The sequence below is a fragment of the Neolamprologus multifasciatus genome, chromosome 10 (assembly GCF_963576455.1).
Source record: "Neolamprologus multifasciatus chromosome 10, fNeoMul1.2, whole genome shotgun sequence".
NCBI lineage: Eukaryota > Metazoa > Chordata > Actinopteri > Cichliformes > Cichlidae > Neolamprologus > Neolamprologus multifasciatus.
Window position 1 is genome coordinate 29,038,350 of NC_140448.1, and position 18,518 is coordinate 29,056,867.

General features: G+C 39.5%; 1 protein-coding gene across 1 annotated transcript; it reads left to right on the forward strand.

The window, feature by feature from the left end:
* The first annotated feature begins 2,147 nt into the window (after positions 1 to 2,147).
* LOC146510456 (dual specificity protein kinase CLK1-like) lies at positions 2,148 to 17,960 on the forward strand. Its single transcript, XM_085174112.1, has 13 exons — positions 2,148 to 6,467; positions 10,722 to 10,815; positions 10,938 to 11,032; positions 11,611 to 11,734; positions 12,209 to 12,275; positions 13,445 to 13,558; positions 13,748 to 13,914; positions 14,277 to 14,371; positions 14,497 to 14,626; positions 14,723 to 14,805; positions 14,908 to 14,987; positions 15,881 to 15,956; positions 16,043 to 17,960. Exons 2-13 carry the CDS (start codon positions 10,779 to 10,781, stop codon positions 16,199 to 16,201), a joined length of 1,227 nt encoding a protein of 408 aa, XP_085030238.1. The 5' UTR covers positions 2,148 to 6,467; positions 10,722 to 10,778; the 3' UTR covers positions 16,202 to 17,960.
* The last annotated feature ends 558 nt before the right edge of the window (positions 17,961 to 18,518 follow it).

Sequence of the window (18,518 nt, forward strand, 5' to 3'; positions counted from 1 at the left end):
TATTTATGGACATTTCCTTCAGCTAAAAAACAGAAAACTAAATTTACTGTATCACTAACTGATATTTTCTGTTTATATACCATTTTCAGGCACTTCTTTTCACTGTAACTCATTAAATGTACTTCTTTATATCCTATATTTCTATACAATTACAACCTAATACACCACTTGCACAAAATTTTGTAAATTAAAACCTTTTACATTAATCTGTGCTTAGTACACAATAACATTGGTACAATTAATGTTAACTATTCTTCATTCTCCTCAACTCAAAAACTACTAAAATATAATGACAGCACCCAACTTGTCATTAAATGACTCACAAACTTACAAACTCACAAATTTGAGCATTTTTATTTCCTTGAAATCAGTTTGCCCAAATGTAAACGTGTTTATATACATTCATTCAAGTGGCTCCAAAGTGTTTTATTCAAACAGAACACCTGACAAACAAAACATTTAATATTTAACGATATGTTTACATTTAATAATATCCAGAGTACCTTTAAGTTAGAATCACTGGTTGTTTTGCCTCAGCCAAACAGTTATGGTGTGGTTTTCATCCATGGCTGTCCACTCATGATACAGTACACACATGTAGTCAGTTATAGCCACTCACTTTTAATTACTGAATTGCATTTACTTCATCAACGAAGTGAATTTGTGTGAACATTTGTCCTGGATCAACTCTGCGGGGTCTTTACCTTACAATATAACAAACTTTGAGTCAAGATTTGTTGACGCCACACCAGAGTCTATTTAAAGAAGTTTAAAGTTTACAGTGGAATGCCTATATCTATGATCGGATTTTCAAACACTATCTTTAACAAAGAGAGAGTAAATTATCAGGAAACAAATACAGATTAAAACACAATGGGAAATAAAACATCTAAGAGTAATCCTGAAAATGTCAGGAGTGAAGTCACAGCAAATGATATGAGGCTATTCCTAGACAAATAGCTAACAGTGTTACACAGGAGCAGTGGCAGCAGTTTCTATCAGGTCACACAGATTAAGCCACCACAGAAAAGATTTGTAATTTTGTTGAGAACATCATCGACGTGCTCGCAGTCGGCAGGTGTAGAACTGACGTTTTGCCAGGACATCCCCTTCACTAACAGAAACACAGTGGTCCCAAAAGAGACAGAAACAGCTCCTGAACGTGGCTCTAGGTGCAAGAAAAAATGCAAAAAACTATATGCATGCTCGTGCATGTGCTGCATGCAGACTCCGAACACAGATGATAGACAGTGAGGGGCAAAGTACAATAATAAGTGCTTGTCCGGATGAAGACAAACTGTAAACAGCAGCTAAGTGAAAAAAGATCTGTGTCCACAAATCCTCAGCAGTGACAACACGTAAACAGCATAGTTCAAAATCCTCAGTGCACACCTTTTCTTGTTTGTTTTCAAATTGTCTTAGCTGTTTAACTTTAAGTAGAGGGAAAAGTACATATTTGCACAACCACTAAATGTTAGAGAAGCCTCTGAAAACGAGGTCGCAGTTACTTCCCAAGCAAAAACCTCTGCTTATGCGCACAGACCCTAAACTGCAACAAATAAGACCATAATAAGACAAGTGATTACAAAGTGACACCAGAGGGTAGAGGAAGAGCAAAGTGACACGTTGTGTGTGCACACTTTCTCTTGGTACGACTTCATATGCCAGTGTGAGTCCTGAATGCAGCCTGCATCGTAGTCCATCAAGTTCAGTTGTTCAGTTCATACAGGAAGTTATTCAGAGGAAAAAAAGAGAAACAAAAAGACATTTTAAAAAGTTGTTTTTTGTTGCTGCTGTTTATGTTTAAGCTAAAAAATGAATAAAAATACAAAGGATTATAGGTCTTTTATTTTCTTGGCCATTTCTCTGAGCTGGAAAACCAAAGTGTGTGTTCACAGATTAAATAAAGTTTTCCACTGCAGGTTTTAGAGTGGTTCAATTAGTGATAGGTGTTGATCCACTTCTCAAATAATCTATAACACCCCTGCACACCAGCACTGTGCTTATATTATACTTCAATCAAGATATAGTTATTATTTATTTAGTTATAATTATTATTATTTAATCATATTAGCACAATCACATTAGCACAAGTACAAAAATATTCCACATACTTGAAATACTGCTCAGCATTTCATAAATTACATTTTAAACAAATCTTGGAGTAAAAATACAGTTACAAGGAAAATGTGTCTATTTGCAAATATTAATTCAACATTTCTATGTGCTACAGAATGGACATAATGATAAATGTGCTGAGGTGAAAATAAACTTTCAATAATATTACCACTCTAGTCTGTTAATCGCCAAATTAATCTATGCTGGTCAGCTAGCTAAAAGTCTTTACTTTAGCAGCCCAAATAAGAGGCTAACATTAGCTTTTGTTAGCGTCAACCAGGAAGGTCTGAGGCTTAAACTAGGGTTAGTATAAGTTTGCCTGAAACCTTTTAACGTTTACAGTAGAGGCAACCGTAAAGCATAGGTATTATTATAGTATTTATTAGAGTCTAAAATAATTTCTTCCTCTCTATACATTAGTAGAACCATGAATTTTTCACTTTTCCCAGTTATCTACATGGCGGACCGTTGCTAATTAGCTAGCTAGCAGTCACAGCTGTGTAAAACCCACAGAGAAGCAGACAGCTAACTATAGGATTTATGAAAACCGGTCCAGCCACTGGAGGGCAAAACTGGTGTTATCATAGTGAAAAATAATTTAACATTAACTAAAATGAAAAGCTTAAGTCATGTTAAACCTAAGTATCGATTATTTGAAAAATGACTCAGCAAAATATTCCCGACTCATCTAGAGACAGCGGCGAGGCGTTCCCAGGCCAGCCGAGAGATATAATCTCTCCAGCGTGTCCTGGGTCTGCCCCGGGGCCTCCTCCCGGTGGGACATGCCCAGAACACCTCACACAGGAGGCGCCCAGGAGGCATCCTTGTCAGATGCCCGAACCACCTCAGCTGGCTCCTCTCGATGTGGAGGAGCAGCGGCTCTACTCTGAGCCCCTCCCGGATGGCCGAACTTCTCACCCTATCTCTAAGGGAAAGGCCAGCCAGCCTTAGGAGGAAGCTCATTTTGTATCCGCGATCTCGTTCTTTCGGTCACTACCCACAGCTCGTGGCCATAGGTGAAGGTAGGGACGTAGATCGACCGGTAAATTGAGAGCTTTGCTTTTACACTCGGCTCCCTCTTCACCACGATGGACCGGTGCAGCGTCCGCATCACTGCAGCCGCAGCACCAATCCGTCTGTCGATCTCCGGCTCCCTTCTCCCATCACTCGCGAACAAGACCCCGAGATATTTGAACTCCTCCACTTGGGGCAGGAACTCATCCCCGAACCGGAGTGGGCACTCCACCCTTTTCCGGCTGAGAACCATGGCCTCAGATTTGGAGGTGCTAATCCTCATTCCCGCTGCTTCACACTTGGCTTCGAACCGTTCCAGTGCGAGCTGGAGGCCCTCACCCGATGAAGCCAACAGAACCACATCATCCGCGAAAAGCAGAGATGAGATTCTGAGGCCACTGAAGTGAAAGCCCTCGGCCACTTGGCTACACATAGAAATCCTGTCCATAAAAATTATGAACAGAATCGGTGACAAAGGGCAGCCCTGGCGGAGCCCATCACCCACCGGGAACGAGTCCGACTTATTGCCAGCAATGCGAACCAAGCTCTTACAACGGTTGTATAGGGATCGAATGGCCCGTAGCAATGGGCCAGACACCCCATACTCCCGCACCACCTCCCACAGGACACCCCGTAAGAAATGAAAAGCAGAGTTCAGTAAAGTTCCCTAGACTCTGGCTATAGCTTGCCTATTTGGTAAAAAAAAAGAGAAGAATATTTGACAAGAAAAGTCAGAATTTTAAGGTTAAATATGGTTTGAAGTAGAATGAAGTTATTAATAATAAATACATAAAAATCTGGTGAGTAAACAGTCTAAAGACATGATCAGTTTTTTAGAGTGTAAGACCACTTGTCTGACGGTGTTGCCTTTCAGTCTCCGTTTCCCCTTCCCGTCTGTCTGTGGGCGTGGCTCCTTCAGCTCGTTTTAGGCTCTGAACTGCACACCTGTCCCCATTCGAGTACTCATCAGCTGCAGTGTATATATACAGCAATCCTGTCATTCACTGATTACTCTGTCACACAATGCAGTTGAAAGTCAAGGCTAATAGTTTTAGCGTTTGTTCTCAATTTCAGTTTACTCGAGCTACTAACGCAGCTTTCCAGTGCCTCAGATTTTCCACGTGTGCTAAGTGAAACCTCTTATTCCACGTCAAGAAGCCTTCCTTTCCTCTCTCCATCTGTTCCTCAGGAATGACTTCTGACGCTCACCTTTTCCATGAGATCGTTTTCAATAAGCTCTTTAGGTGAGCCTCCGGTCATGTCTCAGAATTTGAAGAATGCCAGTTGTTAAAGGTGCGGATGTCTTTACTTTGAATGTTTTGAAAAGAAATCTAAGTAGTGGTGGGCGTGAAACAGTATCAAAGTGATGCAACAGTGCCCTTTCATGTCCTCTTACCCAATTAAATACGTTTTTATCAAGTTTCATTAAATCTTATCTTATCTTAAACTGTGAGTCAAATAAACAAGACTGATTTAAATATATTTTGGACTACAATATTTATGTATACATTGTGTTAAATGTAAATAAAGCTTCTTTTAAGTGAAACTGGATGTGTACAAGTAGCAGCTGCAGCTTTTTTATGACGTTTTTAAAGGAATTTCGACATTTTTATCACAGGAGGTAATAAAATGGAGCTCATCTGGACAAATCCAGCATTGACGTCATTGCACAAACCCTGAACATTTGCAGCTAATTGAAAAGACAGCATTTAGACCATAGTTAGAGGAGTATTTGTGTCATTCTCAAATTTAGTTGTAAAACTTAAGATATTTTAACAGCCAAACATAAATTTTAATTACTAATGTTTAAGCATCAGTTGGTTTTTCCTTCATTTGATTATGTAATTTGTATATGTTAATTTCTTTTTGACCCAGGATGATCAACACTAAAGGATTTATTTAAATTAGCGCATTTATGAACAGTCATCTGTGAAGCAGTGAAAAAAGGTGATCCTTCTATGATCCCTCTGAATCAACTATGGGCCTAGAAATTAACTCTGAGCAACACCATATGCAAGAACTGTGACGGGGTTTGGGTTTTTAAAAGGTTGAGAGATTCTAAGATTCAGAGATGACTGAATATCACACTCACACTTTAGTGCAGAGCTATGTAGGCTGTAAACTAAATTCAATCTGACACAGCAGAACAAACCTGTTAGCAACTAATTTAGCAGTGATATTGACAATATAATAACATTAGTTCTAGACTTTTTGGAACTCTAAGTAGGTCTTTGTATTAAACCAGTGGTATTATTCCACAGTTTGATTTTGGATGCATGTCATCCCCTTTAGTCCTTCATCTATGATCATTTGTCAAATGAACCAAAAACAAACTCTTTACTCATAAAGCATCCCAAGAAGAATGAATAACCAGTTTTCATGTTTCTGGGTTTGTCAGCACATACCAACAAAAGTTAAGTGTTCAAGAGAAAACTTTAACCTCACGAAGTAGTTGTTATCAAACATAACTCTGGTTCTATGCTTAAATTTCAACATGTTTTGTTGTTATTTGCTGTATTTAGACTTTATTATTATTATTATTTGTTATGTTATATTAGCTTTGTAACATTTAATTTAAAGATCGGAAAATAAAAGATACTGCTCTAAAACAGTATCAGTGAGTAATAGCTTACGTTTTGTGGATCCGAGCCTTAATGCGGCACTGTGTTTACATGGAACCACAGTTATGTATGATTTGCTGGTGGATCGTGTGCCCCGTGTCATTCATAGAGTACATCACCTAATGTCCTGCATCATCCTGTATCCACAGTTTCAGACACAGTAAATGGTAAATGGTAAATGGCCTGTATTTGTATAGCACTTTACTAGTCCCTAAGGACCCCAAAAGCGCTTTACATATTCAGTCATCCACCCATTCACACACACATTCACACACTGGTGATGGCAAGCAAACATTGTAGCTACAGCCACCCTGGGGCGCACTGACAGAGGACTGTCAGTACACTATGTTTTCTCCTGAAGGATGAAAGAGGAGCCTTTACGGGGTGAGGCTAAGGGTCGAGGCAGGAGCAGCCCCCGTGTCCTTTTTCATTACAGCTGGCAGAGGATTTTACTGCCTTGAAGTTCACTGGAATGTCCATGGCCTGGTTTCCTGAAGGACATAATATTTTATTGCACCACGGACGCCATTTTCCCCATTCCTTCTTTGGCAGCTATGCCATGTGGCAACAAGTGGTTGTGTTGCTTTGGCGGGGCGTGGAATAGTGGCCCGAGGAAGCTAAAGAAGAGGACGATAAGTTGCTCGAACAGACCTGCAAGAGCCCAAAAAGCAGATAGAAGAGAAGCAGACGACTCAGCTTCAATTCCAAATACAGGTAAGCAGATATATCACTGTCACTAAATGCTGCAAAATCTGTTGTAACCAGTTAACTGCTTTGCAAATTATTACAAATGTTACTTTTTAAAGTAGTTTATTATTGACTTCAAACAATAATGTATGGTTCTTATTATATGATATATATTATTATATTTTATTTTGATTTGATTTTTTTTTTAAATTGTTACTTTTATAGCTAAATGAGTTTGTACATTCGAGGAATTTTTCTTGTTGCTTCAGTGACAAACATCCAATGGGGGTGTGGGGTGAAAAAAAAGCAAAAAAAAAAAGTAAAATAACAACTTTTAAAATATAAAAATAATCTATAAAAGATTTTCTGTTTATAAACTGATGGAGATATGCAGTAGGCTGCTATGCAAGTAAAAAATATGAACCGTGCACCAAATGTTTAAAATGAAAATTATAAGAACTATGTCCATTACTGTGAAAGGATAAATGCACAGAAAAAAAACCATCAACTTACAGAGTTGGATGCAGTGGTTTTATTTTTTAACTTGGAATAAGTGAAGCAGTACATTGGTACTTAGCACCCAGGTAAGATGTGGTTCTTTACAGTTAGATTGGAATTTGAACTTGTTTACATGTAGTTATTCCTGAACTCTGCTGAAGTAACTCTGCATGAGTCACAGTTAGTAATAATCCTTTTGTATCTTATACTGGGGTCTGGGGTCGACCGTGGCTCAGGGGGTTTGGGAAGCGCATCTGTAACCGGAAGGTCGCCGGTTCGATCCCCGGGCTCTCTGTCCTGGTCGTTGTGTCCTTGGGCAAGACACTTTACCCTACCGCCTACTGGTGATGGCCAGAGGGGCCGATGGCACGATATGGCAGCCTCGCTTCTGTCAGTCTGCCCCAGGGCAGCTGTGGCTTCAACTGTAGCTGCCTCCACCAGTGTGTGAATGAATAGTGGCATTGTAAAGCGCTTTGGGTGCCTTGAAAAGCGCTGTATAAATCCAATCCATTATTAATCCATTATTACTGGGCATTGGAATGGTTTATCCTTTTACCCCCTTTAAGATAAGCCAGCTTCATTCTGATTGGATGCTCTTCGTAAACAACAGGTTTGAAGGGGGGTGAGTTTCCTGTGCTTACAGAGCCAATAATAATAATAATGATGATAATAATAATCAGTCTGGAAGGAGCATTTAGAGCCAATGTAAGTCTGAGCTTTTTTAATTATTTGAAGCTTAGTTCACGTTTAATATAAACATCCAGCATTTTAGCAATACTCTATATGACGCACAATAACAAGCTAACCAGCCAACCAGAATTTTTATTTATTTTTTTCATAGCCATGGTGTTGTGACATTTCACTTTGCTGCTTTATTTAAGCCGTGGTGTGAAAAGACAGAATCTCGTTCTGTCCTGCAGTATTCTTAGTGTGTCGCATGCATGGACTGTACACAGCAGTGGTGTGTTAGCAGACATAGTGCTGATTGTTGGAGCTCTGTGGTCTGGACAGCTTTCAGAGCTCAGTTAGAGCTGTTGTTAGATTTCATCTAAGTGTATTTTCAGCTGTATCAGATGACCTGTTAAACTACAACTGAACTGAACTAAATAATCCCCTCCAATTAAAGCAGTCACTCACCTATCTCAACCATCCAGGTTGAAATTTATCCTATTACGTAATATAGAAAAAGGGTACAAAGGAATAGAACTTAAAGGAACACAGTAAAAGTCAACTTTAGCAACTTTGGCTGTTTCAGCAGTTGTCCAGAGAGCATTTTATGGTAATTTTCAAATGACAAAGACTCTTGAGGTTATGAAATTGTTATTAGAAGTAAAGAAGAAAGCAGGCTGATGTCACAAAGCAGCCCTCTGCAGAGATCTTAAATCTTCAGACTGCTGACTGCCTCCTGATTTATATCCAGTCAACAGCTGTTTCTTTTAATCATTCCTGAAGGAAGTAGCTTCCCTTTTACTTACAGTAACAAGGTACCATAACTCTGACCTGATTTTAATCCAAGCAACATTTTCTTTCCCCAGTTTGTATTTGCACAAGAACACTTCAAGATAATAACTCAAAAACAAAAAAGCTCTTAAAAAAATATTTTGCAATTGTTAGGCAGTTATTGTGTTTCAAGAAGTGTTATTTGCACCTCATAACCCAACGGTGTTGTCAGTCTGGGGCCTCCATGGTCGACCTCCTAACATCAGTCAGGTGTTAACCATATTCGGTCAGGGTTAAGTTATTATCCAAATTTTTTATTTATTTATTTAAATTAATTTTTTTCCCCCCAAATCATGGTCACAGGACATAATGGAAACGTTGCCATTATACACAAAAAACAAAACAAAACAAACAAACAAACAAAAAAGAAACCCCCCCTCCCTCCCCACCCGAGGCTCATGTAAAGCAAACAAAACAAACAAAAAAATGTATGTCACACATCTGGAAAATACGTTTTTATATAGTCAATAAATGGGTTCCAAGTCGCAGAGAATTTTTGTTGTGATGGGAGAACTCTGTATCTAAGTTTTTCCAAAATTTTTAACATCAAAATGTGCACAATATAATTTGAAATCCTTTCCTAGCTTGTAAAAATGTGGCATATGGCTAAAACAAGACCCACACTGTCAGCACGTCCGATCAGGAACACCTTATACTTTGTTCTAGATTTAAAATTTAGGCAGTGAATTTTCTTTGGAGCAGTAAGAGAAGATCTTCTAAGAAGAAGATTTTGTTTTTCACGTCCAAAAACAGAGTTAAATTAGTTTTGTTAGAGAAAATAACCAATTGGGTAATAATAAAACCATTGCCTAGCCAAAAATAATCAATCCCTATACAGATGACTCAGGCACAAATCACTGGTATTTTAAATAGATCATGTCTTGGTGGCTGCGCATTTACTGAGTCCTATCCTTCAGCTGTATTGGTTTCTTATTCTGCCTATCAGTAATTAGGAGTGGCATACTCTGTGCTCCTGGCAGTGGCTGGTGAGTGAGTGTTGGATATTCTTAAGTGAGTGACAACGGTCCTACATGTTGTCAGTGAGAGTGAGCCATCCTCACTGCTGATTTACAGTCGATCAGAGACAGCCGACCCAGACGGGCACAGAGAGACAGATCTATGTCTCAGGAGGGAGGAAGAGAACCCTGCAAAGGAACAACTAAAAGCCTCTCAAGAGCAAAACTCCTCAACGTCTCATATGCGAAACCAAAATGCAGTTATTTCATGACGCAGTTCAAAAACACGCTGCAGTAGTTTTGACTATATTAGAAGTTTCACTTATTCTGAGTGACTGAATAAGTTTGGGGCTTCTACTACTCTTAGTTGACTAAGAAACTGCATATTTTGACAAGCATGAAGGATTTGTCTTTCAGTTTATATGTTAGTCTTTCTAGGTTAAGGTGTAAACAGCTGTTCACAATCTCCCATGAACCGTTATGCTATCATGCTACCTACACATCCCTAACTTCACCTTCTGCACAGAACATCATAATATAGGCTTTTCTAATAGGTCAGTGATACAGAACCGAAACCCTTGAGATTGTGTGCTATGCCTCATGTTCTTAAAGTTAAGAATATGAGGTATAGCACGGAGAGCAACTATATTATTCCAAAAAAACAACAACAAAAAACAGAGAAGAGTTTCTCCACTTCACTCTTAAGAGTGAAATTTCTCATTCAGGTGCAGCAACAGTAAATTTTAATGCTCCTGACTATTTTTAGAAGCACTTTATGTTTACCAGCACAGAAAAGCATGTTGTCTGTGTTATATTCTACTCATGGAAAGCATTTTTAATGTTGTTCGCTACTTTGGTGATATAAATGTTAGTCCAGTTTCATGAACAAAGTAGTCTATTCAAAGTACCAGAGATTTCTGTTTTTTTAATAAAAGCTACATCACTCAAGTTTCTACTGCTGCCGTTAACCATTTACATAAAAACAGTTCATAAAATCATGAATATAGATATGCATAAATAACATATATATTACGTGAGTGCAAGATTACATTCCCGCTGCCTCGTGGGAATTTGTACTGGCCTCATGTAAGAGTAAAAGATCCTAAGCTTAAAATGCTGATAATGTGCCAGTAAAGAATTTATATATTTGTATCGATAATGTGGCACCTGTCATTCCTAAATTCTAGTACGATAACGCTGCCTCACTCGTGTGTGTAAAGTTTAATGCTAAAGTGTGGCGATTCACTAAATGTGAAATGTCCTTTTTGCTTTTTAAAGCTTTCACAAAGCCTTTTTTGGAAATACGTTCTCCTTCTTACCTTTGCAGACACTACCAGAGTGTGGAGAAGAGGCCTGAGTCAGGTCGAGTGTTGACAACAGTACAATGGGCAGAAAGGACGACAACTCCGAGTACTGGAGAGGTAACATTATTTCCTCTTAGGTTTTGGCCTTTAATAGCATCTGTTACTGTGATCCTCATACAGGTTAATTACTGTCTGTGTTTCCTGGAACTGTTTTGAAGTCTTTCTCTGTCCTTTGGTAGATGGCGATGACTCCAAACCTGATTTACAAACGGATACAAAGACTGGAAGTTTCAACCAGTGCATCCACCGCACCACCTCAGAAACTCATAACTTGGTAGGATAATCTTCTTTCTGCTGACTCCCTCTAAGTTCGCCTGAGGCTTTTTTCCCTTATTGTTAAGTACATTAACATTAATTAATTACATTATATACAGTGCATTACATTATATTATTTGTTGCTAATTCAGATGAAAAATAACAGGTGTGAATGAGTAACCGATTAAACTAGGAGCATCATGTAATATGGCAACAGCAGGGTCTTGTGTAATATGATTACCCCAAATAATCCACTGTGATTCAGTCGATGAAATAGGATCTCTATATAAAATATATTTTTGTAGTTGAACTTTCGTCTTATTTTGGATGGTAACACATCCCAGATGCAATTAAATTGCTGTTTGGAAAACTTTAGCTTGCTAGACATTTCTTATATAATCTAATGGCTTCTCAACACTTCTATGATTTTATCTTAATATATAAAAAAGGACAGAACTGAGTCTTTTATGATTTCAAACTATCCCATTATTGGAATTAAATTCTATGAAAAAAATAGACATTTTTTCAAATTGACACTCTGTTTTTCTCTTTCGCTTTCTTATCCATAAATCTGACTGAAACACAACCAACGCTCAGGGTGATGACAACGCTGGCAGTGCCAATGATGATGAAGTGGTGGAGGGTCAGAGGGGAAAGAGCTGTGAGGATGATGAAGAGGGCCACCTGACCTATCACATCGGCCTCGTGATGAAAGAAAGATGTACTCATCACATTTCCCCCCCTTTCCCCTTATGCTTTTCTTCTAAAAGGGCAACTGACACCAGAATAGCGACTCTAGAAATAGTTTTCTGTTACCGTGATCACCTGACTACTTTCACTGCTACAGAGGAACTGGCTTATTATTTAATTCAATTCCTCTTTTGTACAATAAATGTACTCTCAGGCACTTAGTCCAGGGTGCTTAACCTTTCACTTTTTAATTTGCTGGAATGCATTACTGAAAATTAACCAAATGGTTTGTGATTAAACTTGAACTAAACCTCATGCCATAATGTGGAAGCATCACACAATCGTCTGGCTGTGGAAGAAGAATGAAAGGAAAGCAAATAGTTGACTTTTCAAATGTGTTTGTGACAAGTCAGAAGCTGCAGGAAGTGTGTTTTAGAGTGTTTTAAAAGTGCTCTGCTCTGGACTGCACTGGTGATCCAAATAAATATCTGTCTGTCCTTCCCAGATGAAGTTGTCTCTGCACTGGGAGAAGGAGCATTTGGAAAAGTAGTGAAGTGTATAGACAGAGAGAAGTAAGAACGCATGCTGAAAAATCCTTAGAATCAATGGGTATTTCTAGTGCTTCGAGATTAGGGATGGGTATCGTTTAGGTTTTATCCGATACCGGTGCCAAACCGGTACTTTTGAAACGGTGCCGGTGCTTAAACGGTGCTCAAACCGGTGCTTAAAGAATGGAGAACACAAAATTGGTCCAAAAACCTCTCATGTTCAGCTGTTTTTTTTGTAAAAAGATAACAATGTTAGCCTTTTCTGCAGCTATAGGGCATATATGGTATCACTCTTGGCTGGAAGCAGCTTAAACAATGGAAAAAACAAAAACTTTATCCAAAAACCTCTCATGTTTAACTGTTTTCCACTTTTTCTTTGGTCATTTTAGCCTTTTTGGCCAGGGTGAAGGGAGTATCTGCCATCAAACAAGAAGACAGCCGCATGTAACTATGATGGTGTTTGCTAGTTCACCTTACATGCATTAATGTAATAACGTGGTTAGCCTACTCAACGTAAATTATACACGAACAACATGAAGCTACTCACGCAGAGAAGAACGGCTGCTGCTGCATCATCATCCGTCATCATTTCTGCTACACTGGCAGGGCTAGGGGCCAGGACTCTACTCTTCGGGTTTTTGGGGGATGTTGCTAACTCCGGGTCCGATAACAGGCAACCCACCCGCAGCAGATGTGCTCGGTGTGAGGTCTCGCAGCAAGCTATCAAATACGGCGCATTTCTCGGCTTTTAAAAAAACGCTATGCGTCGCCAGGTGTCTCATCGGATTTGAGGTGTTACCTCCTTTGACAGTATCACAGTATCAGCTTAAAGCACTTGTTGCAGCTGCTGAGTTTGCATCTTTTGCTGTGAAGTACAGCCAGACTTTGACCACTTTGCCTTGGGCATTTTTAATCTGTAGCTCTGCTCTAAAAGAACGTACGTACCTGGACCCGCCTACTATCCTCGGAAACGTAAAATGATTGGCTAGAATCTAAAGTGTATGACATCTAAGAAAAAACTAAAGCACCGAAATGTGCGCTGCTTTTCGGTCTGGTTACTACCGTTTATGTCAGAATACCGGTACCCATCCCTATTCGAGATTAAATGTTTTTTTTTTGTTTTCAACATTCAGAGGTCCATATCAGCTTTAAACCTCATATACACCTCTGCATGTTGTGTGTCTGTTCGACAGAGATGAGCACGTAGCTGTGAAGATAGTGAGGAACATCGAGTGTTTCTGTGAAGTAGCGAGGTCTGAGATCGCTGTGCTGGAGGAAATCAACCGCCTGGATGATGATAACAGATTGTAAGTGTAGCTTACATGAAATCCAGGGGGTTACATTTTTCCTTGACAGCATTCAGTTAAATCTTTTTTCTTCTTGTTTAACTGATGGGCTGCAGGAAAGAATAGCTGCGTTATTGCTGTTTGCATTCATTTCTCATTCTAATCTCCAGCGATTGTGTTATTAAAGTGATTTATCGTGTCTTCTGACAGCGCCTGCGTGAGGATGCTGGACTGGTTTGAGCATAAAGGCCACGTCTGCATCGTGTTCGAGCTGCTCGGCCTCAGTATCTTTGAGTTTCTCCGGCAGAATGAGTTCCTGCCGTTCAGCGTGGGGCAGATTAGACGCATGGCCTTCCAGATCTTCAAAGCTGTGTGCTGTGAGTCGGGTGTTTACTTCTGTGAGACTGGGCGTTGTAGGTGACTGTTCACGTTGGCGATCTTGGGACTGAAACATCTCTTAGTTTCTAAAGACTTTTTTATTGTTTGTGGGGGTTTTTTAGATCATTTTAGGAGAGAAATCAAAACGAATGTAGTGTAACAAAGCGTAACCCTGTTAGCTTGTCTGCCACTACATTTTGATCAACAGTAGCTGACAAACAGGCAAATTTCTGATTCATTAAAAAAAAAAAAAAGGTTTTTTTTTTGCCTCCTACAGGGACAGTCGAACACTGTGTTGCTCAGTTTAAAAAATGATAGATTTCATGCACAATCGTATTGTGTATTTTTGTGTGTTTTGCAGTTCTGCACCGTAACAAACTGACCCACACAGACCTGAAGCCAGAGAACATCCTGTTTGTGCGCTCTGACTATGACCTGGAGTATAATGAGGACTTGGTAAGAGTGCAATATCGCGTCATGGTTTTATTTTAAGGTTTGCTATGTGATGAAGGATGTTTACTAGAGAGTGTGTGTGTGTGTCTGTGTTCCTGTTTGTGTGTATGCGTCCCTTTTTATGTCAGGAGTGTAAGGAGAAGAGGCTGAGGAGTCTTGACGTGACGGTTGTGGACTTTGGCAATGCCACATTTGACCACGAACCCCATGAATCCCTAGTTTCAACGCGTTACTACCGAGCTCCAGAAGTCATACTTGGTACACAAACGGCTGACACATGCACACACACTCCTACATGAACACTCAGAGAATTAAGCTCAGTTATCGACATTTGTTTTGTATGTGTGTTCTCAGGTCTGGGCTGGAACCAGTCATGTGACGTTTGGAGTCTGGGCTGTGTCATGATGGAGTTTTACCTCGGACGTGCACTCTTCCCGGTACACACACACACACACACACACACACGTGCACGCACACACACGTGCACGCACACACACGTGCACGCACACACAGTAGTATAACTGCTGGTTTTGTTTCAGACCCATGACAGTAAAGAACATCTGGCCATGATGGAGAAAGTCCTCGGACCGATCCCCCCACATCTGCTCAAACAGACCAGGTAGCTACACACACACACACACACACACACACACACACACACACACACACACACACACACACGTCAAAGACAAATGAAATCAAGAGGCTGGAGGACTGTGGTTGTTGAAAAGTCACAGAACTACTAATAGGAGAGCGATTAGAGAAGAGCAACAAACGATAACTAAGGACATTTGAGAACATGGCATGAAACCATGACTAGACAAAAGGGCTCATAGAGCAGTCTAATTATGCATTGTCCCTACAAAGATCCTTCCCAAAGGGTTTTCTGCACCATTCTCAGGGTCTCATAGGTCGTTCGTACCCATGGAGGCTGCATAAAAGCATCCCTAATTGAGTCCCAGTTAAGTGCAGGAGTGCCTTAACTGGCACTCCTGCACTCAGCCTGCACTGCATACTGAAAGAGCACTTCATTACATACATTTGAACACTGAGGTGAATACTCTGAATGTAACTTTTCAAATAGCTCAAAGTTCAGCTGAATTTCCCCATAGTCTGCAAATGAATGCATATTTGCACCCACAGATGCAGATGATGAGAGAGAGACTTTCAGTGAAATCCAAAAGAAATCATATTAAACATGTCAGAAATGCTGCATTACATTTGTGCAAACAGACACTGTGCACGTGCCAATAAACAACTCTTATATGCAGCATTTTTCTAAAGAACTGTCCAAGGAACTGTGCACAAAGAACAAAAAATATATAAAATAACACTTTGATTAAAAAGATTGTGCATCTGCGGGAAAATGAAATATAGCAGCAAGGGTCTCCAAATGGTGATATAGAGCTTATCCATGATCTCTTTTGTGAATATGCAGTAGAAGTAGTGTGTTGTGTGTGTTGACAGAGTGTTTTTGTCTGCAACTGAATACTGTGTGTGTAATCTGTGTAGGAAGAAGCATTATGTGCACAGCGAGTGTCTGAACTGGGACGATGAATACATCAAGAAACACTGTCGACCTCTCAAGGTACCCAGCACTCGCATCAATCAGTCAGCTTCAGCTGTGAGCTGGGACTGGTAGCTGTAGGAAATCTGATTATTTCTGTCTCTCAGCTGTACATGCAGATGCAGAACGAGGAGGAGAGGCAGTTGTTCGATCTGCTCAGCTGCATGTTGGAATATGATGTGTCCAGACGGATCACCCTGGAGGAGGCACTGTGGCACCCGTTCTTCAGCCCACTGAGGACGCAGAAGCAGCAGCAGTGCAGCTAGCTAATGCATGCATACACACACATGCACATACACACGTTTTCATATCTTAGTGAGGACCAGTGTCACGTCAGTGGGAGGATCCGGGGGTTTCTCTGTGAATTTCACATTCCCGTGGCAGCGTGCTCGGTGCTTGCTCAGATTTGAAGTTCAAGTTTTTGCTGTGGAAAGTAGCTTTCTTCCCACACAGACTGTACAGCGGACGCTAATGTTTTTGTCACTTTTTACAGAATAAAACGTAAAGTAATGTAAGTACGTCCATGCTTTAAATGCTGCATGGTCAAACTGTCTCCTGCATATCTCCTCCATATTATCCATTGTTGATCTACACACGTCTGTTGCTGCCACGGATGTCGCTCGTAGCACGATCTGATATCCTCGTGTTGGTGTTGTTCCCAGATCATCATACTAAAGGTTGTTCCAGGATCAACATTGCAAGTGACCAATCAGAATGTTGTGATGTCATACTTTTGCGACTTCGGGAAAAACCGGCGTAAAACAAAAAACTGTACTTAAGCTGCGAGAAACCGCCTTTGTCCGCCGATCAACGGACCCTAACCCTGACCCTAACCCTTTAATAAACGCTAAGCAGAATTGATATTGTCCTTGCAACATTGGAATTTCATAAATGCATGAATGGGTTGGTGCGCAAAAGAATAACGTCACAATAATGTGATTGGTCACTTGCAATGTTGAAGCTGGAACAACATTTTCATGATGATCTGGGAACAACACCAACACGACGATATCAGATCATCCTCGCTCGTACGTCATTGTCACGAGACACTCTTACAAACAAAATCATGACAGTTTAGTAATGCAGCGTGCTTACGGGAAAGTAACAGTAATCTCATTACTTTTTTGCAATAGTAATCCCTTACTTTACTCGTTACTTTAAAAAAGTAATCGGATTACAATAACACGTTACTGCCCATCTGTGGTGAGGACATCTCATTGGCATAATGCTTTCCCTAGCCTCACCATCAAAAATGAATACCATACTATGACCCGTAGCCTAAACCGAACCATGACCTAATAGTAACGCTGACACTTTAACCACATTTTGAGCCTCAAAAATACCTGAACAGGCGTTTTGTCCCCATAAGTGACTGTTTGTCCTCACAAGTATAGTGGCATGCCAATTTTCTGTCCTCACAAAGATCTTTAAACATGTACACACACACAAACATACAAAGACGCACTAAACATCTACCTCAGGCTCTAACTAAAGAGTGCAGATTATTTGATTGCTTGGTTTTTAATTCTGAATTGAATTTTCAGCTGTATTTATAGATTCAAAGAGCATTCCTGTTTGAAATAATCCCACCATGATGCTATAATCCACACAGTGCTTAATTCCATGTTTTCGATTTTTTTTTTTTTGTCAGCTGTTTGTAATAAAGATTTCAGATTTGATGTGTCCGAAATTTATTCTGTCCCTAAGTGCTGATCCCATTCAGGGTTGCAGGAATGGGCGGGGAATATCCGTGTAAACCCTGGAGAGGTCCCCAGTATAGAATTGCTGTTTTATATGATTAATTAGTATTCTTTTTGTAAAAGTACTTTCTGCTCATGTGAAATCATGTTAATGTCTAAAGAAAAAAACAGCACAAAATGTTGTTTTTCCAGAGTTTTTCAGATGCAAACTTGCATACTACAGTGTGTATACACACTGAAAGGATTGCATTTTTGCAACAAGTTCATCCTCAAAAGATAAAAAATAAAGTCATCGAGCTATATTAATATAAATAATATAATATAATAATAATATAGAAAAAGTATTTTTACTCAGTTGTTTAAATATAGAATTTGTATTCTATTTTTATCCTATTGTATATTTTATTCTATTTGATTCTACTGTATATAGTATTTTATTTTATTCCATTCTATTCTGTACAGTTGTGTACAGTATATTATTTGTATTGTATTCTAATTGTTGCTATATAACTTTTGCACTGTCCACTTTCTGCTGTGTCAAAACAAATTTCCCACGTGTGGGACTAATAAAGGTTATCTTATCTTATCTTATCTTATCTTATCTTATAAGTTGGTCATAATGTCTAAACAAAAAAGGAAGAATGTGGAGATTCCTATTTCATCAAGAAGTTCATGTTTGGGTGTGTAAGTACGTAACACGATAAATTCGCATTTGAAAAACACACTCGGTATGTAAAGAACAAAAACTTAAAAAAGTGGGAATTTCATGTGTTTTGTACTAAAGTTTGTGGTAGTCGAGATTTGGGCCTTAGAGCTACTAAAAAAGGACGTTGACAGAGTCTCTCAGAGTCAGCCACCAATGACCATTGTTAACATTCACTGT